The sequence below is a fragment of the Podarcis cretensis genome (assembly GCF_951804945.1).
Source record: "Podarcis cretensis genome assembly, chromosome: 13".
In the NCBI taxonomy this organism is placed as follows: Eukaryota; Metazoa; Chordata; class Lepidosauria; order Squamata; family Lacertidae; genus Podarcis; species Podarcis cretensis.
Window position 1 is genome coordinate 54,837,634 of NC_137182.1, and position 23,617 is coordinate 54,861,250.

Here is a 23,617-nt window from a genome sequence, read left to right on the forward strand (position 1 = left end):
CCACCCCCCAGTCGTTCTCAGACTCCTTATTGGGTGAGCAACGCAGCCGAGCAACACAGTTGGAGCCTCCCTCCTCCCTGGCCGGCAGGGAGGGAGGGAGGGAGGGGAGCTGCTTCCTTTGAAACCTGGGAAATTTAAGGGACATCGTCAAAAAGGGACAGCAGCGGGACACAGCGCTGGGATAAGGGGCTTTCCTGCCAAATAAGGGACGGTTGACAGCTATGCCCCCGCTGGGCTTTCGCGGGGAAGTGGGGAGGAAACCTGGCCCCGATGCAGGAGCCAGAGCCAGGCAGGTGAAGGTCAAAACTACTACCGCCTGTGACTTAGAATCATAGAAGGGTCGGGACACCCAAAGGTCATCCAGCCCAACCCGCTGCAACCTAAGGCGTCGGTCCTTACCTGCGCCGATGACCTCCTCGATTTTGACGTACGAGACGTCGATCTCTTTGGCAAACTCACGCACAGCCTCGTTTGGGTCTTCGTAGGTGAAAGGGTCGATGTAGACCTTGGTGCCTGGAGAGGGGAGGAACCATAAACATAATAAACATTATAATAATAATTACTTTACAGCCTGCCCTCCCCAGCCAATGCCAGGCTCAGAGCAGCTAACAACAATAAAAGCAACACAGCATTCTAAAATCAATTCAAAATCAAATTGATGGCAACCATTGGGCTAGAGTTCTGTGGGGATTGCCAGAGGAGGGGGTCATGCTGTGCCTTGGCCAAAGGCCTGGTGGAACAGCTCTGTCTTGCAGGCCCTGCGGAAAGATGTCAAGTCCCACAGGGCCCTAGTCTCTTGGGACAGAGCGTTCCACCAGATCGGGGCCACAGCTGAAAAAGCCCTGGCTCTGGTTGAGGCCAGTCTAACCTCCCTGTGGCCCGGGACCTCCAAGATGTTTTTGTTTGAAGACCGTAAGGTCCTCCGTGGGACATACCAGGAGGGGCGGTCCCGTCCATACGAGGGTCCTAGGCTGTATAGGGCTTTAAAAAATACTCCTTTCGTAGGGTTGCCATATTTCCCAACCTCCACAGTCGTTGAGCATTTTTTTTTGGGGGGGGGGGGGGAACAAACCCAAATTGTTGACCTTTTTAAAAGTGATTTTTAGATTTGGGAGTTGTTTCCACCGCTTTTCCCATCGCGTTGCCATCCATCCGGGTTTCCCCTGGCATTTTGCTAATTCACCATTTTAACATCCGAAAACCAGGGCACGTCAGGAATTTCCGCTTTTGGAGCGGGCAATGAACTAACCCAAACATACCACCCCTTGTGGGCCTTTCTGCCTTAGCTCCTCCCACCACCCAGGCTCCTCCCACCGACATCACCACGGTGCCCGCCTCCGCTCACTCACCGTGTCCAATCAGGTACTGCCCAGGCTTGTCGGAGTATTCTTGCTCCCGTGACCTGGACGACCCCTGGCGGCTAGCAGAGGGAGGAAACAAGATGGCGTCATGGCCAACTCGGCGGCTCCACCCACTATCCCTCCCTTTAGCTCCTCCCCCACATCTGCGTCAATCACTCTTTGAATTTCCTTTGTGCTCTGCCCCTCCAGTGCCTGACTGCAGCTCCCATCCTCCCCGCCCAGCACGGCCATTTTGGACTACGTTTCCCATCAGCCGTTGAGCAGGCTCCTCCCACCGTCCACTTAGCCCCTCCCACAACCTCCGGTTAATCACATTCCCTCGGCCAGCTCTGGGACGCGGCACCTTACCGGAAGCAGACGATGGCCACAATGATTACGGCCAGGACCAGTAGCGCCCCCAACGCCGCTGTTCCCACAATGAGGGCCAGCTTCTCCGTGTTGCTTCCCGACTCTATGGGAGATGGAAGAGCAGGGAGAGATTTACCAGGATTGTGATGATTTATTGAGCACCCAGGGCGCGTTACATCATTAAAATGCAACATGAGAAACAATTTTGATGCATTTTGACATCATTTAATTCTTCTGTTTTTAAGCTCCTTATGATTTGACTTGAATTTGATTTGATTTCAAGCTATGGTTTTCCCAGTAGTGATGTGTGGAAGTGAGAGCTGGACCACAAAGAAGGCTGATCGCCAAAGAATTGATGCTTTTGAATTCTGGTGCTGGAGGAGACTCTTGAGAGTCCCATGGACTGCAAGAAGATCAAACCTCTCCATTCTGAAGGAAATCAGCCCTGAGTGCTCACTGGAAGGACGGATCCTGAAGCTGAGGCTCCAAGACTTTGGCCACCTCATGAGAAGAGAAGACTCCCTGGAAAAGACCCTGATGTTGGGAAAGATGGAGGGCGCATGGAGAAGAGGACGACGGAGGACGAGATGGTGGGACAGTGTTCTCGAAGCTGCCAGCATGAGTTTGACCAAACTGCGGGAGGCAGTGGAAGACAGGAGGGCCTGGCGTGCTCTGGTCCAGGGGCTCACGAAGAGGTGGACACGACTAAACATTTTTTATGTTTTTTACTGTTTTTCCCTCTGTGAGATCATCTCCCCGGGGAGGCTCGCCTGACACCTTCACCAAATGCTTTTACATTATCACATATCTTTAGGCACCAGGCGGAAACACTTCTCTTGAGCCAGGACTTTGGCTGAGGGAGCCACCTGGCCTTTTAAACTGGGCCTGGGGACATGACTGGTTTGCCTGCTGTTACGTAAGGCATTTTGGAGTACTGTTCCTGTTATGTACTGAGTTGAGTAGGATCCAGAATGCAGCAGTCTGATTGGTCCTAGAACAATAGGATCCAGAATGCAGCAGTCTGATTGGTCCTAGAACAATAGGATTCAGAATGCAGCAGTCTGATTGGTCCGCAGGAGCCACCCAATCCAGCTCCAGGTGGAAGTGAATCTGCAACCTGATTGGCCTACAGGTGAATCCCGGAATCGGCCAATCACGTGGGGCCCATTGTGTAAATAATGTATATAAAGCAGACATTTCTGGGGAACTTCCATTCCTCCTCACCACTATGAGCGAATAAAGAGCATGAAATCCACTCTCGACTCTGAGTATATTTCAGTTCCCAATCCGCTCCAACCAGCCCGCAGCCATTTTGGACATAAACTCCCAACAGCCCCTTGTCAAATATGCACCCCTCCCATGTGCTCGATTTATCCTTTTCCCCCCTCCATTGTAAATATTTATTGGTTTAAAATACAGACGTAAATGATCATTTACAACGAAGGTAAGTATAGAAAAATTCAATACAGAAGAAAAAACATCATGACATAAGAATAAGAAGAAAGTTAAAAAGACAAAAAAGAAAAGAAAGAGAAGGCGAAGGATTGATTTATTTATCCTAATGGGAAAGAAACACAGGACACAGTGGTGCCTCGCAAGACAAAATTAATCCGTTCCGTGAGGCTCTTCGTATAGCGTTTTTTTCGTCTTGCGAAGCAAGCCCACTGACAGCTTAGCGGATTAGCGCTATTAGCGGTTTAGCGGCTTTTAGCGGATCAGCTGATAAGCGGCTTAGCAGCTTAGGAAAAGGGGGGGAAAAGGGAAAAAAGGAACTCGCAAGACATTTTCGTCTTGCGAAGCAAGCCCATAGGGAAATTCGTTTTGCGAAGCACCTCCAAAACGGAAAACCCTTTCGTCTAGCGGGTTTTCTGTCTTGCGAGGCGTTCGTCTTGCGGGGCACCACTGTAATATTAAGAGCTCTTACTCACCCATTCCCTGGGTCTGGAAGGCCTTCTCGGGCCCAAACGTCCCGTACCCGGCCTCCGAACGGGCACGGACTTGAACCCCGTACATCGCCCCTCGCCGCAAACCGCTCAGAGTCACCTGGTTATCCGACGTCTTCACAAACATGGTGCCCCCGCCGCTCTGCATGGGAGGGATAGGGGTGGTGAAAGGGCGCTGGAAAACTGCTCCTTTTCCAACACCCTACTCCCCACTGCAGGGGGTTGGGCTGGATGGCCCCTGGAGGTCCCTTCCGACATCTCTCACCCCTCTTCTGCTCACCTTCTCATAATACTTGACTTCGTAGTCCAGGATGCTCCCGGTCGGAGGCTGGACGGGAGGCCAAGTCAAAGTGACAGCGCTGGAGCTGGCGGATGTTTGCTGGATTTCGGAGACGGGCTGGGGGACTGTGGGGAGAGAAAATAGGGGGCTGCATGAGCCACGGGCGATGAGGCAGCCCCTAGGAGGCTTCGTGCGGTCTCTCTCGCATGTAGCACTGGAAATCAAAGCTACAGCTCCCATCCGTCCTGGGTCCAGCAACAGATTGATAGCTTTGATACCATCAACCATAACATCCTTCTGGACCGTCTAGAGGGGCTGGGAGCTGGGGACACGGTTATACGGTGGTTCCGCTCCTTCCTCCTGGGCCGTGTTCAGAAATTGGTGGTGGGGGATGAGTGTTCAGACCCCTGGGCTCTCACTTGTGGGGTGCCTCAGGGTTCCGTCCTCTCTCCCATGCTTTTCAACATCTACATGCAGCCGCTGGGAGAGATCATCAGGGGGTTTGGACTGGGTGTCCATCAATATGCAGATGATACCCAGCTCTACCTCTCTTTCAAATCAGAACCAGTGAAGGCGGTGAAGGTCCTGTGTGAGTGTCTGGAGGCGGTTGGGGGATGGATGGCGGCTAAAAGATTGAGGTTGAATCCTGACAAGACAGAAGTACTGTTTTGGGGGGACAGGAGGCAGGCAGGTGTGGAGGACTCCCTGGTCCTGAATGGGACAACTGTGCCCCTGAAGGACCAGGTGCGCAGCCTGGGAGTCATTTTGGACTCACAGCTGTCCACGGAGGCACAGGTCAGTTCTGTGTCCAGGGCAGCTGTTTACCAGCTCCATCTGGTGCGTAGGATGAGACCCTTCCTGCCCGCAGACTGTCTTGCCAGAGTAGTGCATGCCCTAGTTATCTCCCGCTTGGACTACTGCCATGCAGTCTACGTTTGAAGGTGACCCGGAAACTACAACTAATCCAGAGTGCAGCTGCTAGACTGGGGACTGGGAGCGGCTGCTGAGACCACATAATACCAGTCCTGAAAGTCTTCCATTGGCTTCCAGGACGTTTCCGAGCACAATTCAAAGTGTTGGTGTTGACCTTGAAAGCCCTAAATGGCCTCAAAGGCCCAGTAGACCTGAAGGAGCGTCTCCACCCCCATCGTTCAGCCCAGACACGGAGGTCCAGTGCCGAGGGCCTTCTGGTGGTTCTCTCCCTGCGAGAAGTGAGGTTACAGGGAACCAGGCAGAGGGCCTTCTCGGTGGTGGCGCCCGTCCTGTGGAACGCCCTCCCACCAGATGTCAAGGAAATAAACAACTATCTGACTTTTGGACATCTGAAGACAGCCCTGTTTGTGGAAGTTTTTAAAGTATGATGTTTTATCGTGTTTTTAACATTCTTTTGGGAGCCGCCCAGAGTGGCTGGGAACCCGCAATCAGATGGGCGGGGTATAAATAATAATAATAATAATAATAATAATAATAATAATTTTTATTTATACCCCGCCCTCCCCACCCAAGGCCGTGCTCAGGGCAGCTAACAAGCAATATACTAATAAAGTATTCCTGCAGTGCTCCGGCTGTGGGAGCGACTGACCGTCCTTGTTGGTGGTCACGTTGATGGACTCCGAGGCCGGCGGGTTGTGGCTCATCTCGGAGACGCCGTTGACGGCCTGGATCCGGAAGAGGTAGTTGATGTAGGGTTGCAGCCCTTCCACGGTGACCGAGCGCTCCCACAGGCCCCTGGACCGGGGGGCGTAAGCCAGGCGGGAGCAGGGCCGGCACGGCTGCTTCTCGGGGCACTCGGAGCAGGTGACGTGGTAGGCCACGTCGTCGCGGCCGCCGTTCTCGAGGGGCTCGCTCCACTTCAGGACGGCCACCGAGCCGTTGATCTTAGCCTCGGGGCTGCGGGGCTTGGACGGGCCTTCTGTGGGGAGGGGAGGGGGGAGGGAAAGAGGCAACGGTCAGGATGGGGGGACCCCAACCTACCCCAGGACAGCCCTGCTCCAAACAAAGCAAACTTGAACCCTCTGCGTTGCAGGCGGGTTGGGCTAGATGACCCCTGGAAGTCCCTTTCTGACTGTAAGAGCTGTTTGGCAGTGGAATGGACTCCCTTCCTTGCAGGTTTTCAAGCAGAGGTCAGGTGTCCATCTGCCAGGGACGATCTAGCTGAGATTCCTGCATCGCAGGGGGTTCGTCTGGATGACCTTTGGGGATCCCATCCAACTCTTCTATCAACCTGCTGCCCTCCAGCTGCTTTCGCTTGTTTTATATTTTATTAAACCTGTTTTTGTCTTTTTTCCCCTTTCCCCCCCAAAAAAAGTAACTTTCAACAAAGAAGCAAAGCACATTAAAACCAACGTTTAAACTGAAAAGAAAGAGGAGAAACCCAAAATTTCAATACCTCTTGTTTGGTTTTCGTTTTTAAAGCCCGAGAGACAGTAAAGCAATTAAGTTCTACGTAAAAGGAACTCCTAAAACCATTTGAAAGATGAGAAACAGCGATAAACTACAGACAAAACATCTAGTGACATTCTACATCACTGCTTTTAGCAGGCGCCAAAAAGAGTTCCACACCAAAATATCAATTTCTTCCAGATGCAGGACAGGCAGTCGGCCGCACGTGTAGCAGCGCCAGTTCTGCAGAACGAAGCGGTCGAGTGCGAGTATATGGCGCATGCCGAGAAATCCTAATTTTGAAAGGCAGGATAAAGACATCCTGCTCACAGATCACTAAAAGTCCAGTTGGAAAAGGAACCTCTGCCTGGCACCTAAAGTTGGCGCCAGGGCATCATTCCTGGGGAGAGCACTGCAAAAGCAGGGGGCCACCACCAAAAAGGCCCCGTGCTCGTGCTGCCACCCTCCAGACCTCCTATGGGGGGAGCACACAAAGATCACAGTATCTAGGTTGGTTCACGTAGGGGGAGCCAGCCCGTGAGGTGCTGGGGGTCCCGAGTCACCGAAAGCTCCATAGGTCAAATACTAGCCCCCTGAACTGGAACCCGGGTCCCGCCGACCCACTCTCCCTCGCCACCGCCTTTGACATCACTTACTAGCACACGGCTTCGTCACAGGGTCCTTCTCCGTTCGGTAGAATCCGTTGCGGCAGGGGCATCCGCTGGATCCCGGGGCGTTCGATTGGCTGAAGGCCGGGCAGCTCTGGCAAAAACCCTCGCCCTGAGAGGGCTTGAACATCCCCGCCGGGCAGGCTGCGGGGTGAGAGGGAGAGACAGAGGACGTGAGAAGGATCCTTGCTGGTTGGATAGCCGCTGCGATCCGGGATTCTTCCGCTGCGATCCCCGTATTGCTGCAGCGGGTTGGGCTGGATGACCTCTGGGGGGCCCTGTCAACCCTAGAATTATATAACCTTAAGAGGGTAGCGGTGGGATCACCTTCATTGGAAGCTTTTAAACAGAGGTCGGACGGCTGTCTTTCAGGGATTCTTTAGCTACGATGCCTACATTGCATGGGGTTGAGCTGGATGACCTCTGGGGGTCCCTTTCAACCCTCTATAACCATTGGAGGTTTTTAAAAGGAAGTGGCTGTCTGTCAGGGATTCTTGCTTTGCTGCAGGGGGTGAGATCAGGGGCCAGCAAACTTTTTCAGCAGGGGGCCGGTCCACTGTCCCTGAGACCTTGTGGGGGGCCGGACTATATTTTTTCTGGGGGTGGGGGGAATGAATGATTTCCTATGTCCCAGAAATAACCCAGAGATGCATTTCAAATAAAAGGTCAAATTCTACTCATGTAAAAACACGCTGATTCCTGGGCCATCCGCGGGCCGGATTGAGAAGGCGATTGGGCCGGATCCGGCCCCCGGGCCTTAGGTTGCCTACGCATGGGTTAGATCAGGCATCCCCAAAACTCAACCCTCCAGATGTTCTTGGGACTACAACTCCCATCATCCCTAGCTAACAGGACCAGTCGTCAGGGATGATGGGAATTGTAGTCCCAAAACATCTGGAGGGCCGAGTTTGGGGATTCCTGGGTTAGATGGCCCCATAGAGGTTTCAGTGAGGACAGATAAAAGGAAGTCGTTTTTTCATAACAGTGCACAGCTAAACTTTGGAACTCCCTGCTACAGGAGGCAGGGGTCACCAACGAATTGGATGGCTTTCAAAGAGGATTGGGCGAATACGGGGAGGGCTAGGGATACACAGAGGAACTATACCAGAAAGATATGGATGTCTCGTACACCCCAGGTACAGTGGTGCCTCGCAAGACGAAATTAATTCGTTCCGCAAGTTTTTTCTTCTTGCGAGTTTTTCGTCTTGCGAAGCACGGTTTCCCATAGGAATGCATTGAAAATCAATTAATGCGTTCCTATGGAGACCGCTTGCCAGGCTGGCGGTGCGGAGAAGGGCTTTTCTCCCCACCGCAAGCCTTCAGGACAGGTACGGAAACAGAGGGGAAGGCGCACAGCGCTTCTCTGTTCCCGGGGCTTGCGGTGGGAGGAGGGTTTTTCCTCCCCACGCCAACATTCAGAACAGCATTCTGAAAGTTGGCGGTGGGAAGGAAAACCCTCCTCCCACCGCAAGTCTTCAGGACAGCCATCCGAAGGCTGGCGGCGGAAGGAGGTCTCTCCGCCCCACCGCCAGCCTTCGGAGGAGGTCCGAGGACAGTGGGGAAGACGCGCTGCGCTTCCCCGCTGTCCCGGAGATTTCCCTATGGGCTTTCGTCTTGCGAAGGAAGCCCATAGGGAAATTTGTTTTGCGAAGCGCCTCCAAAACGGAAAACCCTTTCGTCTAGCGGGTTTTCCATCTTGCGAGGCGTTCGTCTTGCGGGGCACCACTGTAGTGTGGTTCCTGACCTTGAGCCTGACATCCTGAAGTCAAATGGGCCTCAGAAAGCACTGCAAATAACAAGGCCAGTGGAAGTGATGGTATTCCAGCTGAACTATTTAAAATTTTAAAAGATGATGCTGTTAAGGTGCTACACTCAATATGCCAGCAAGTTTGGAAAACTCAGCAGTGGCCAGAGGATTGGGGAAGATCAGTCTACATCCCAATCCCATAGAAGGGCAGTGCCAAAGAATGCTCCAACTACCGCACAATTTCACTCATTTCACACGCTAGCAAAGTTATGCTTAAAATTTTACAAGGCAGGCTTAAGCAGTATGTGGACCGAGAACTCCCAGAAGTGCAATCTGGATTTAGAAGAGGCAGAGAAACCAGAGACCAAATTGCAAACATGCGCTGGATTATGGAGAAAGCTAGAGAGTTCCAGAAAGACATCTACTTCTGCTTCATTGACTATGCAAAAAGCCTTTGACTGTGTCGACCACAGCAAAGTATGGCAAGTTCTTAAACTTGTCCATTCAGAAGGAAATCAGCCCTGAGTGCTCACTGGAAGGACAGATCCTGAAGCTGAGGCTCCAAGACTTTGGCCACCTCATGAGAAGAGAAGACTCCCTGGAAAAGACCCTGATGTTGGGGAAGATGGAGGGCGCAAGGAGAAGGGGAGGACGGAGGACGAGATGGTGGGACAGTGTTCTGGAAGCTACCAGCATGAGTTTGACCAAACTGCAGGAGGCAGTGGAAGACAGGAGGGCCTGGCGTGCTCTGGTCCAGGGGGTCACGAAGATTTGGACACGGCTAAGCGACTCAACACGGGACGCAGGTGGCGCTGTGGGTTAAAGCCTCAGCGCCTAGGGCTTGCCGATCGAAAGGTCGGCGGTTCGAATCCCAGCGGCGGGGTGCGCTCCCGCTGCTCGGTCCCAGCGCCTGCCAACCTAGCAGTTCGAAAGCACCTCCAGGTGCAAGTAGATAAATAGGGACCGCTTACCAGCAGGAAGGTAAACGGCGTTTCCGTGTGCGGCTCTGGCTCTGGCCAGAGCAGCGATGTCACGCTGGCCACGTGACCCGGAAGTGTCTCCGGACAGCGCTGGCCCCTGGCCTCTTAAGTGAGATGGGCGCACAACCCCAGAGTCTGTCAAGACTGGCCCGTACGGGCAGGGGTACCTTTACCTTTACCTTTAAGCGACTCAACAACAACAAAGGAAACAACCCTCCTGGTCTCGATGCTGCTGGCGATACCAGGTGCCTTGAGGCAGGCAGCGGTGGTCTCTGGTGCAGGAGCTGAGCTGGGAGCCACCTTGGGCCAAGAAGACAGATCACCCGGCTGTGTCTCATGGTGGCCTCGCTGGCCTGTGAGTCAGCAGATCCTCCTTCCTCATCTCGGCCGCAGCAGGACGGTCTGACACTCATGTGATGGGGAAGACACCCAAAATGAGCGCCAAGTGAGTTTCTTCCTCCCGGCCCAGCCGCCAACCTGACGGTTGGGACCACAGCTCAAGGTGGCTCAAAAGGAGAATTGGGCAACGTTTTACAGAGGAGGATAGCAGGGGCTTCTGTAACCAGATGGGAACATGAGTGTCGTCTATTGTGATAATAATTTTACTATTTATCATGCCACCCATCTGTCTTGAGTTTCCCTGGCCTCTCTCGGCAGCTCTCCACAAATATTAAATACACAATAAATTGCAATGCAGGAATATGCAGTGGCCTATGATGGGAATCACTACTGGAAAAACCAGAGCTTTAACTATACAGACCTTTGTTGGCAATGTGATGTCTCTGCTTTTTAAGATGCTGTCTATGTTTGTCATCGGTTTTCTCCCAAGAAGCAGGCATCTTTTAATTTCGTGGCTGCTGTCACCATCTGCAGTGATCATGGAGCCCAAGAAAGTAAAATCTCTCACTGCCTCCATTTCTTCCCCTTCTATTTGCCAGGAGGGCATGGGACCAGTGGCCATGAGAGCTGGACCATCAAGAGGGCTGATGGCCGAAGAATGGATGCTTTTGAATTCTGGTGCTGGAGGAGACTCTTGAGAGTCCCATGGACTGCAAGAAGATCAAACCTCTCCATTCGGAGGGAAATCAGCCCTGAGTGCTCACTGGAAGGACAGATCCTGAAGCTGAGGCTTCAATACTTTGGCCACCTCATGAGAAGAGAAGACTCCCTGGAAAAGACCCTGATGTTGGGAAAGATGGAGGGCGCAAGGAGAAGGGGACGACCGAGGACGAGATGGTGGGACAGTGTTCTGGAAGCTACCAGCATGAGTTTGACCAAACTGCGGGAGGCAGTGGAAGACAGGAGGGCCTGGCGTGCTCTGGTCCAGGGGGTCACAAAGATGCGGACACCACTAAATGACATGGGCCCGATCCTGCAGGATCCTTTCATGCGCTTGGAAAGGACAGTCAAAGCCCAAAGAGATTCCCCACGGGAAATGATTGATTAACGGTGAAGTAAATTTAAGGACTATTTGAATAAATATTGTAATGTAAAAAATTAGAAATTACTTGAAAGAAACAATTAGGCCTAGGATTAAGCTAAGTTACAATTAAATAAATGGGATTTAGAGTGTTAAGAAAAGCGAATAAGATGGACTATAATTGGAAATTGTTTGAGTATAATAATGATATTGGAAAGCTGTTACTTTTAATTACAAGGAAACTCAGAAGGGAGAGATTTAAGGAAGTCAACCAAGTTGTTTAAAGGGTTGGATTTGTGAAGAATTAAGTTTGTTGTTATTGTTTATCTGTTTATTGTTCCCTTTTTCTGTCTCTCTCTCTCTCTTTTTCTGTTTTTGTGTATCATTCTGCTTTGTGGTTTGTGTTATCATTGTGGAAAATCTTTTTTTTTTTTAAAGGAAATGATTGATTAACAAAACGGAATAAACAAGCAAGTTAAAAGCCACTAAAGGCATCTGCCCAGAACGGACACTAGCTAAACCCGGCAAAAGTGTATTCCGAACAGCAGGAATGTTATTGACTCCTCGCTAAACAAATGTAGAGGATAACCCTTGCTATCCCTGGGAGATGGGAGACCTTCACCCTTTCCCCCCCCCTCCGCAGAAGAAAAAACGAAATTTCACAATGATGGGGAAAGTAAACAATGGCTGAAACAGTCCCAGCAGCTTTCTTGTTGCTGCCCCCTAAGTCCGCCCCACTCCCAGAGGCCTTGTTGAGGACTCTCTCCCTCCCACCCACCCCACTCCAGCCGCCTGCTGGAGTTGGTTACCCTTGACCCCACAGATATTTGGCATTCCTGGGGGCTTTCAAGCCCCCGTCCAGCCGCCCGGGAGTTCAAAGACCCGTCCTTCGTGACCCAGAGGAGAGAGAGAACGACGGCGAGAGTTAAAGCAACTGCAAGGCTGGGGGTAGGAGAGGGGGGGTCCCTCGAAGCAGCGGTGGGCTTCCTGGGAGAGCAAGGGGGCTGGCGAAGGGGTCTTTGGGGAAAGACCCCTTTTCCCAGACCCCTTTGCTGCATTCGAACTGCACCAGGGACCGCAGAGGAAAGGATCAAAAATAAAACTGCAATGCCATTGCAAAAATCTTTGGCGCATGTTTTCCTGCACCGTTCTGGTCGCCTCACCCGAAAAAGGATGCGGAAAGAGTTTGGGAAGTTTCGGATAAGGGCCGTCGAAACGATCGAGGGGCCGGGGCGACGCCAGGTTGCAGCATTTGGGGGCTTTTGGGTTCAGAGAAAAGGGGAGCGGGGAGGCAACATGGCGGAAATTTGCAAAACGGGGAATGGAAGGGGCTAGAGAAAGTTTTTTTCCCTCCGACGCTCACAATGTTAGAAGTCCTGGGTATCTGAGGAAGCTGAATGTTGGGAGATTCAGGACTGTGGAACTCCCTGCCACAGTAAGCAGGAGTGGCCACCGACTTGGAAGGCCTTAAAAGAGGTTTAGGCAAATTCACGGAGGAGGAGAGGGCTATTGATGGCTACCTGTCAATACACCACATTTTTTGCTCTATAAGACTCACTTTTTCCCTCCTAAAAAGTAAGGGGAAATGTGTGTGCATCTTATGGAGCGAATGCAGGCTGCGCAGCTATCCCAGAAGCCAGAACAGTAAGAGGAATTGCTGCTTTCACTGCGCAGCGATTCCTCTTGCTGTTCTGGCTTCTGGGATTCAGAATATTTTTTTTCTTGTTTTCCTCCTCCAAAAACTAGGTGTGTCTTGTGGTCTGGTGCGTCTTATAGAGTGAAAAATACAGTAGCTATGCTCTGCAATTTATACAGTCGGAGAAAGCAATGCATCCGAATGACAGTTGCCGGAAACCACTGGAAGGGAGAGTACCGGTCTTGTGTTCAAATCCTGCTTGTGGACTTTCCACTGAGACATCCATTCAGCCACTGGGATCTCCTTCTGTTCTGGGAACTATAGCTCCAATAGTGGGAAAACTACAGTTCCCAGAATGCTTTCGGGAGAAGTTTTGTGCTTTCAAAGCATCGAGCAGAGAGGAACCTTAGGGCCTCAAAGGACAGAGTGTGGGAGAAGCTGTGATGATGATGATGATGATAATAATTTTATTATGTATACCCCGCCCATCCGGCTGCGTTGCCAGACAAAAAACTCCGAGTGGAGGGAATCTGTCTGAGTCCCTGAAAGCGAGCACAGCGATCGCGGCCAACAGACACACATCCCTCTCTGACCGAGACGTGGCTCCCTCCCTGACAACTGTTTACGTTTCCTGGTGCCTGATCCGCCGCCCTGGTTTCTACGAAGCGAGGAATGCTGGAATGTGGTCTCTCTTCCTCACGAGAAGGCGCAGAGGGCTTGGGGCCTCTTCCACATGCAAAAGCTTCGGTGGCCCCTTTTGGCACCTTGCCCGCAGATCTGGTCTCTTCTTCTTCTTCTCAAAAAGGATATTGTAGCTTAAGAAGACAACGAGAGCGCTGCTGGGAAACCCCCAAGCAACTGGGATTTGGAAGAATCGCTGCCTCTGGCTAGGGAGGCAAAGCAAAACCATCTCTGGCTACTAGCCACCGATAGCCCTCGCCTCCTCCTTGCATTTGCCCAATCATCTTTTAAAGCCATCCCTGTTTCCTGTGGCAGGGAGTTCCACAGTTTAACTCCGATCTGTGAAGAATTTTCTTTTATCTTCCCTGAATCTCCCAGCATTCAGCTTCCACAAGTTATGGTGTCGTGAGACAGAAGAAAAACTTTCCTCAACCCACTTTCACTATGTTCTTTCGTAAACTTCCATCAAGCCGCCTTTTCCGAACACAATTCAAAGTGTTGAGGCTGACCTTGAAAGCCTTAAACGACCTCAAAGGCCCAGGATACCTGAAGGAGCATCTCTACCCCCATTGTCCAGCCCGGACACTGAGGTCCAGCTCCGAGGGCCTTCTGGCGGTTCCCTCATTGCGAGAAGCAAAGCTACAGGGAACCAGGCAGAGGGCCTTCTCAGTGGTGGCGCCCGCCCTGTGGAACGCCCTCCCACCAGATGTCAAAGAGAACAACAACTACCAGACTTTTAGAAGACACCTGAAGGCAGCCCTGTTTAGAGAAGCTTTTAATGTTTGATGTATTACAGTATTTTAATATTTTTTTGGAAGCCACCCAGAGTGGCTGGGGAAGCCCAGCCAGATGGGCGGGGTATAAATAAATTATTATTATTATTATTATTATTATTATTATTATTATTATGAGGTAGGTCAAGTCAAGAGGCCCTGACTGATCCCCTCTTTCACAGCTGAGCAAGGATTCGAACCCCACAGGCCAGTCGCTGCCTGCTGGTCTACCCTTCAGGGTTATTGTTGGGAGGGCGGAACCACTACCTGACGCCAAGGTTTCAGGTTCGATGCCCGTATGGGACAGCTGCACATTCCTGTGTTGCAGCGGGTTGGGCTAGATGACCATCGGGGTCCCTCCCAAGTCTACAATTCTATGACTTGGGCATGTTTAGCCTGGAGAAGAGGAGGTTAAGGGGTGATATGATAGCCATGTTCAAATATATAAAAGGATGTCACATAGAGGAGGGAGAAAGGTTGTTTTCTGCTGCTCCAGAGAAGCGGACACAGAGCAATGGTTCCAAACTACAAGAAGGAAGATTCCACCTAAACATTAGGAAGAACTTCCTGACAGTAAGAGCTGTTTGACAGTGGAATTTGCTGCCCAGGAGTGTGGTGGAGTCTCCTTCTTTGGAGGTCTTTAAGCAGAGGCTTGACAACCATATGTCAGGAGTGCTCTGATGGTGTTTCCTGCTTGGCAGGGGGTTGGACTCGATGGCCCTTGGGGTCTCTTCCAACTCTTCTATGATTCTATGATTCTACGATTCTATGACTCATGGCCTGGAGAGAGGAGTATTCTCCCTTGGTCTCACAATAGTCTTTTTCATCATTTGAAGTCAACAGTCAGTAGATTTAGGTCAGAACCCTCTCTCACCCCCCCCCAAAAAAAACCCCCCTAAAGGCTTGAGGGAAGTCCTTGGTTATAGAATCAATAATTAACTTCACAAAGTTGTCTGCCAGAAGATCCCATGACGGCAAGTCCTGGATGGGAGCCAGGGTGCGTCCTATAATGTTTTCATTCAGGGTGACTGGGGCAAGATGGGCAGGGCATAAATAAAAAAAGATAAAATAAATAAAATTGTAATCATCTTTGAACAGCGTCAACACCGAGAGCTTAGACTCTTGGCTTGTGACTTCCCCTTTGCACCTTTCCGGCTACTCATTTACTTGCCTCCTTTATTTATCTATTGCATCTGTGTGTGTTTTTGTTATGAGCTGCCCTGAAATCTGCAGACGAAGGGCAGTATACGGATTTAATAAACGACATTTTCCCTCCTGGAAAAAAAACCTGCTCTTTAGTGCTCAATCGGAGCAAACAGGAATCTGGGTTTCCTTCAGATTGCCATTTGTTCTCATCTATCACGAAGAGCGAGTTTTCCCTTGGAAAGGAGCGGGGGTCAAGGGGAAAACTCCTTGGGCCCATGCTTAGAGAGCGTGGGTCAAGCATAAAACTGTCAGGACGTGTGCTTTCTAGGCACAGCACATATGCAAGTGTGGAGGAGCCCTGTAGATGATAGATTGATAGATAGATAGATAGATAGATAGATAGATAGACAGGCAGGCAGGCAGGCAGGTGATAGATAGATATACGTATATAACTGAGATCAATGACTGCAGTCACCTGTGTAAGACAGCTGTGTACATTTCACATTTTTTTATGTGCTGTAAGCCACCCAGAGTGGCTGGGGAAACCCAGCCAGATGGGTGGGGTATAATTATAATTATTATTATTATTATTATTATTATTATTATTATTATCAACAACAACAACAACAACAACGAAATACAGTCCTGCCTTGGCTTAGGTTACCCTCAGGTACCGTAAACTTCTGGTTGCGAAAGCGGCAAACCCAGATGTATTGGGTTTCGCTGCTCGCGCATGTGCGGAAGCAACACCTCCGGTTGCAGAAACCTTGGGATCCAGCCGGAACTCTGGAACGGATCCTGTCCACAACCGGAGGTAAAGGTAAAGGGACCCCTGACCATTAGGTCCAGTCGTGGCCAACTCTGGGGTTGTGGTGCTCATCTCGCTTCACTGGCCGAGGGAGCAGGTGTACAGCTTCCAGGTCATGACGCCAGCATGACTAAGCCGCTTCTGGCGAACCGGAGCAGCACATGGAAACTCCGTTTACCTTCCCGCTGGAGTGGTACCTATTTATCTAATTGCACTTTGACGTGCTTTCGAACTGCTAGGTTGGCAGGAGCAGGGACCGAGCAACGGGAGCTCACCCCGTCGTGGGGATTCGAACCACCGACCTTCTGATCGGCAATCCTAGGCTCTGTGGTTTAACCCACAGCGCCACCCGCGTGCCCAACTGGAGGTACCACTGTAATACTAATAACGATGCTCCTCTGTGGGGCATCCTCACCTCGGCACTTGGTGTTCTCCTCGGACGGCTCGTGTCCGGCCGCGCAGGTGCAGTCGGTGACCGTCTGTTCGGCCCACTCCCCGTCCTCGCGGCAGTACATGCTGAGCGGCCGGGCGCTGACCTTGACGGCGTTGGGCACGCACCGGCCGGCCACGGGCATGACCAGCTCGCGCGGCACCGTCTCCTGGAAGAGGGTGAAGTTGACGGTGACGGCCGGGCACTTTTTGTAGAAGAGTCGGACGGAAAGCAGGGCCATGCAAGCGCCCTGGTCCTGGAAGGCCAGGTAGAAGCCGGCCTTGGAGAGCGGTCCGATCTTGAGGGTTTTGATGTTGACCTTGCCAGAGGCCTCCATGCCCGCCCGCTTGCGCGTCAGGTGCTCGGCCGCCACCGTGTCCACCTTGACGTAGGGGTTCTCCATCCAGGGCGGGAAGGACTCGGTGGCCAGGTCGCGGTCGGCCTCGTAGAAGAAGACGTTGAAGGTCTCCTTGCAGGAGCGCGTGACCTGCGGGATGGAGAAGCACTCCACCACCGTGAAGCGCAGCTCGGCGTAGACGTGCGTGGCCCCCGAGCGAGGGACGAAGGTGGTGCGCAGCCAGTTGTTCTGGTTGGGAGAGCGGACGCCGCACACCTCGAAGGTGCGGACGCTGTTCTGCTCCTCGTCCAGGCCGCTCAGCTCCTCCCACTGCCACAAAGAGAGAGAGAGAGAGGACATTTTAAAAGTGTGTTGGGTGTTCAGAGCAACCCAAGCCGGTGGCCTTCTCGATGGTTTGGGCCACGGATCCCATCAGCCCCATCAGCACAGCCATTTTGGAAAACAGTTCCCATCAGCCCATCAGCACGGCCATTTTGGAATACAGTTCCCATCTGCCCCTGCCAGTACGGCCATTTTGGAAAAAAGTTCCCATCAGCCCCTGCCAGCACGGCCATTTTGGAAAAGAGTTCCCATCAGCCCCTGTAAGCAAGGCCATTGGGGCCACACTTCCCATCAGCCCCTGTCAGCACGGCCATTGAGGCCACACTTCCCATCAGCCCGTCACCACGGCCATTGAGGCCACACTTCCCATCAGCCCGTCACCACAGCCATTGAGGCCACACTCCCCATCAGCCCCTGTCACCACGGCCATTGGAGCCATACTCCCCATCAGCCCCTGTCAGCACGGCCATTGAGGCCACACTTCCCATCAGCCCCTGGCAGCAAGGCCATTGGGGCCACACTTCCCATCAGCCCCTGTCACCATGGCCATTGGAGCCACACTCCCCATCAGCCCGTCAGCACGGCCATTGAGGCCACACTTCCCATCAGCCCCTGTCAGCACGGCCATTGAGGCCACACTCCCCATCAGCCCCTGTCAGCAAGGCCATTGGGGCAACACTTCCCATCAGCCCCTGTCAGCACGGCCACTGAGGCCACACTTCCCATCAGCCCCTGGCAGCAAGGCCATTGGGGCCACACTTCCCATCAGCCCCTGGCAGCAAGGCCATTGGGGCCACACTTCCCATCAGCCCCTGTCTGCACAGCCATTGAGGCCACACTTCCCATCAGCCCCTGGCAGTACGGCCATTGGGGCCACACTTCCCATCAGCCCCTGGCAGCAAGGCCATTGGGGCCACACTTCCCATCAGCCCCTGTCAGCACGGCCATTGAGGCCACACTTCCCATCAGCCCCTGGCAGCAAGGCCATTGGGGCCACACTTCCCATCAGCCCCTGTCACCATGGCCATTGGAGCCACACTCCCCATCAGCCCGTCAGCACGGCCATTGAGGCCACACTTCCCATCAGCCCCTGTCAGCACGGCCATTGAGGCCACACTCCCCATCAGCCCCTGTCAGCAAGGCCATTGGGGCAACACTTCCCATCAGCCCCTGTCAGCACGGCCACTGAGGCCACACTTCCCATCAGCCCCTGGCAGCAAGGCCATTGGGGCCACACTTCCCATCAGCCCCTGGCAGCAAGGCCATTGGGGCCACACTTCCCATCAGCCCCTGTCTGCACAGCCATTGAGGCCACACTTCCCATCAGCCCCTGGCAGTACGGCCATTGGGGCCACACTTCCCATCAGCCCCTGGCAGCAAGGCCATTGGGGCCACACTTCCCACGGCCACTGAGGCCACACTTCCCATCAGCCCCTGTCACCACAGCCATTGAGGCCACACTCCCCATCAGCCCCTGTCACCACGGCCATTTTGGAAAACAGTTCCCATCAGCCTCTGCCGGCACGGCCGTACGATGCAATGGCCAATGGGAGTTGTAGTCCAAACCTCCTGGAGGGTGCCATGTTGGGGAAGCTCTTCTCTGGGTGCCAACAAAAACTCCCTTTTTCTTTTCGTCTCCTGGGCTGCTCAGAGTTAACTCGGATCTAAATCTGGGGCATTATTTCTTTTGTTCTGAGATATGAGCTGCTGTTTTTAATAATCTGGCTTCGTCTTTAAACTGAGTTTTTAACCGTTCAGTGATCTGAAAGCCTAATGAACACACGCTGCAATAAACGACCAATTCGGAGGGCTTTAAAAGAAGATTTTATGTTCAGCTTCATTGGCTGACAAGTCCTGTTTGCGGGCTTCCTATAACGGGCATCTATTTGGCCAGTATGATTCTGGACCAAATGGGTCCCACTTTGCCCTGACCCAGATCTTTAAAAATAAATAAAAAAAATTATTAGTAGTATTGCAGGGGGTTGGTCTAGATGACCCGCTGGCCCCCTTCCAAACCTACAGCTCTTCTGGTCTTTATTATTTCCTCGCCTTCCCCAAACACACAGATCTCGAGGCGACGCACGAGATGCAAATAAAAAGAATTGCATGCAACAGTTTATAGAGAAGGGGAGTTTTTAAAAACGGGACGGAGAAGCATTCGTTCAGCTGGAAAAGCTTGTTGGAATTAATGAAAAAAGATTCCATGAAAAAATTGTTTCCAGAAGGAGCAAATAGCAGGAGCCGGCCAGATTCCCGCCAGGAATGCTGATCCACCCAGTGAGAGACATGCTGGAAGCCCTGCTCTGAGTTACAAAGGGGATTTTGAGATCTGGAAGGGCTGCAGTTGCCCAGAGACGCTCCTGTTTAACCCGCTTCCACTTCCGATCCCAAACGCACTCTGTATACACTCAGAGGCACTCCCGTTTACCCCGCTTCCCATTCCGGTCTCAAACGCACTCTGTATACACCCAGAGGCACTCCTGTTTAGCCCGCTTCCCATTCCGGTCCCAAACGCACTCTGTATACACCCAGAGGCACTCCTGCTTACCCCGCTTCCAGTTCTGGTCCCAAACGCACTCTGTATACACCCAGAGGCATTCCCGTTTACCACACTTCCACTTCCGGTCCCAAACGCACTCTGTATACACCCAGAGGCACTCCTGTTTAGCCCGCTTCCAACTCCAGTCCCAAACGCACTCTGTATACACCCAGAGGCACTCCTGCTTACCCCGCTTCCTATTCCGGTCCCAAACGCACTCTGCATACACCCAGAGGCACTCCTGCTTAATCCTCTTCCACTTCCGGTCCCAAACGCACTCTGTATACACCCAGAGGCACTCCTGCTTACCCCGCTTCCTATTCCGGTCCCAAACGCACTCTGCATACACCCAGAGGCACTCCTGTTTAGCCCGCTTCCCATTCCGGTCCCAAACGCACTCTGTATACACCCAGAGGCACTCCTGCTTACCCCGCTTCCCATTCCGGTCCCAAACGCACTCTGTATACACCCAGAGGCACTCCCGTTTACCCCGCTTCCCATTCCGGTCCCAAACGCACTCTGTATACACCCAGAGGCACTCCTGTTTCCCCTGCTTCCGATTCCGGTCCCAAACGCACTCTGTATACACCCAGAGGCGCTCCTGTTTAACCCGCTTCCCATTCCGGTCCCAAACGCACTCTGTATACCCCCAGAGGCGCTCCTGTTCAACCCGCTTCCCATTCCGGTCCCAAACGCACTCTGTATACCCCCAGAGGCACTCCTGTTTACCCCGCTTCCACTTCCAATCCCAAAGGCACTCTATATACACTCAGAGGCACTCCTGCTTACCCCGCTTCCAATTCTGGTCCCAAACCTGCTGCCGCACACCACAAACGACGAGAACTACCGTATTTTTCGCTCTATAGGACGCACCTTGTTTTAGAGGGGGAGAACAAGAAAAAAAAATTCTCCCCCTCTCTGCCCAGCGCCCCTTCAGCGAAGTGGCAGGAGGTGCTGCGCAGAGAGGGGGAGAATATTTTTTTCTTGTTCTCCCCCTCTAAAACAAGGTGCCGTTCAAGGTGCGTTCAGTCGCCTTCAGGCGGCTACCTTGGAAGCCTGTAGGAGAGCCAGAGGGGTCGGTGTGCATGGCCCCTCTCACTCTCCAGGCTTCAGAGAAGGCAACCCAAAGCCTCAAGAGCGGGGCGGGAGTTTCCGCTGCGCTCCGGAGGCTTCAGGTTCCTTTCAACCTGCTCTTTGGGGCTGGCGGGGGGGAAGCCCACCGCCAGCCCCAAAGAGCAGGTCGGGGAGCAGCGGAAAGGCGCGCAGCCTTCCCGCTGCTCTGCAAGCTTCTTGGGGCTGCCGGGGAAGCCCGGGTTTCCCCCCCCCCCCCCAGCCCCATAGAGCAAAGAAGCCAAGACAGCGAGCAGGATGCATCCCACTGGCTGTCTCGGCTTCTGCCATAGCCGCGCGCAACCAGCCAGGAGAGGCTGCGCACGGCTATGGCTTCTTTAGCCCCGCGCAACCACTCCGGCAGGGAGAGGCTGCGCACGGCTATGGCTTCTTTAGCCCCGCGCAACCCCTCCGGCCGGGAGAAGCTGCGCACGGCTATGGCTTCTTTGGCCCCGCGCAACCACTCCGGCAGGGAGAGGCTGCGCACGGCTATGGCTTCTTTAGCCCCGCGCAACCACTCCGGCAGGAAGAGGCTGCGCACGGCTATGGCTTCTTTAGCCCCGCGCAACCACTCCGGCAGGGAGAGGCTGCGCACGGCTATGGCTTCTTTAGCCCCGCGCAACCACTCCGGCAGGGAGAGGCTGCGCACAGCTATGGCTTCTTTAGCCCCGCGCAACCTCTTCGGCCGGGAGAAGCTGCGCACGGCTATGGCTTCTTTAGCCCCGCGCAACCACTCCGGCAGGGAGAGGCTGCGCACAGCTATGGCTTCTTTAGCCCCGCGCAACCTCTTCGGCCGGGAGAGGCTGCGCACGGCTATGGCTTCTTTAGCCCCGCGCAACCTCTTCGGCCCGGAGAAGCTGCGCACGGCTATGGCTTCTTTAGCCCCGCGCAACCACTCCGGCAGGGAGAAGCTGCGCACGGCTATGGCTTTTTTAGCCCCGCGCAACCTCTTCGGCCCGGAGAAGCTGCGCACGGCTATGGCTTCTTTGGCCCCTGCAACCTCTCCGGCGGGGAGAAGCTGCGCAGGGCTATGGCTTCTTTGGCCCCTGCAACCTCTTCGGCTGGGAGAAGCTGCGCACGGCTATGGCTTCTTTAGCCCCATGCAACCTCTTCGGCCGGGAGAGGCTGCGCACGGCTATGGCTTCTTTAGCCCCGCGCAACCTCTTCGGCCGGGAGAGGCTGCGCACGGCTATGGCTTCTTTAGCCCCATGCAACCTCTTCGGCAGGGAGAAGCTGCGCACGGCTATGGCTTCTTTAGCCCCATGCAACCTCTTCGGCCGGGAGAAGCTGCGCACGGCTATGGCTTCTTTAGCCCCGTGCAACCTCTTCGGCAGGGAGAAGCTGCGCACGGCTATGGCTTCTTTAGCCCCATGCAACCTCTTCGGCCGGGAGAGGCTGCGCACGGCTATGGCTTCTTTAGCCCCATGCAACCTCTTCGGCCGGGAGAGGCTGCGCATGGCTATGGCTTCTTTAGCCCCATGCAACCTCTTCGGCAGGGAGAAGCTGCGCATGGCTATGGCTTCTTTAGCCCCATGCAACCTCTTCGGCAGGGAGAAGCTGCGCATGGCTATGGCTTCTTTAGCCCCATGCAACCTCTTCGGCCGGGAGAGGCTGCGCACGGCTATGGCTTCTTTAGCCCCATGCAACCTCTTCGGCCGGGAGAGGCTGCACATGGCTATGGCTTCTTTAGCCCCATGCAACCTCTTCGGCCGGGAGAGGCTGCGCACGGCTATGGCTTCTTTAGCCCCATGCAACCTCTTCGGCAGGGAGAAGCTGCGCATGGCTATGGCTTCTTTAGCCCCATGCAACCTCTTCGGCCGGGAGAGGCTGCGCACGGCTATGGCTTCTTTAGCCCCATGCAACCTCTTCGGCCGGGAGAGGCTGCGCATGGCTATGGCTTCTTTAGCCCCATGCAACCTCTTCGGCCGGGAGAGGCTGCGCACGGCTATGGCTTCTTTAGCCCCATGCAACCTCTTCGGCCGGGAGAGGCTGCACATGGCTATGGCTTCTTTAGCCCCATGCAACCTCTTCGGCCGGGAGAGGCTGCGCACGGCTATGGCTTCTTTAGCCCCATGCAACCTCTTCGGCCGGGAGAGGCTGCGCATGGCTATGGCTTCTTTAGCCCCATGCAACCTCTTCGGCCGGGAGAGGCTGCACATGGCTATGGCTTCTTTAGCCCCATGCAACCTCTTCGGCCGGGAGAGGCTGCGCATGGCTATGGCTTCTTTAGCCCCTGCAACCTCTCCGGCAGGGAGAAGCTGCGCACGGCTATGGCTTCTTTAGCCCCACGCAACCACTCCGGCAGGGAGAGGCTGCGCGCGGCTATGGCTTCTTTAGCCCCTGCAACCTCTTCGGCCCGGAGAAGCTGCGCACGGCTATGGCTTCTTTAGCCCCTGCAACCTCTCCGGCAGGGAGAAGCTGCGCACGGCTATGGCTTTTTTAGCCCCATGCAACCTCTTCGGCCAGGAGAGGCTGTGCACGGCTATGGCTTCTTTAGCCCCGCGCAACCCCTCCGGCAGGGAGAAGCTGCGCACGGCTATGGCTTCTTTAGCCCCGCGCAACCACTCCGGCAGGGAGAAGCTGCGCACGGCTATGGCTTTTTTAGCCCCGCGCAAGCACTCCGGCAGGGAGAAGATGCGCATGGCTATGGCTTCTTTAGCCCCGCGCAACCACTCCGGCAGGGAGA

General features: G+C 53.7%; 1 protein-coding gene across 1 annotated transcript in view; it reads right to left on the reverse strand.

Moving 5' to 3' along the window:
- The window catches only part of EPHB4 (EPH receptor B4), a 57,115-nt gene that overhangs the window by 9,095 nt on the left and 24,403 nt on the right, over window positions 1-23,617 (reverse strand). Inside the window, exons 3-10 of the mRNA XM_079951772.1 lie at window positions 16,589-17,270; window positions 6,971-7,126; window positions 5,515-5,844; window positions 3,933-4,057; window positions 3,638-3,794; window positions 1,710-1,812; window positions 1,350-1,420; window positions 400-513 (exon numbers count right to left, since the gene is read on the reverse strand). Of these exons, the coding sequence (XP_079807898.1) occupies window positions 400-513; window positions 1,350-1,420; window positions 1,710-1,812; window positions 3,638-3,794; window positions 3,933-4,057; window positions 5,515-5,844; window positions 6,971-7,126; window positions 16,589-17,270 (1,738 nt within the window). The remainder of the gene's footprint in view (window positions 1-399; window positions 514-1,349; window positions 1,421-1,709; window positions 1,813-3,637; window positions 3,795-3,932; window positions 4,058-5,514; window positions 5,845-6,970; window positions 7,127-16,588; window positions 17,271-23,617) is intronic.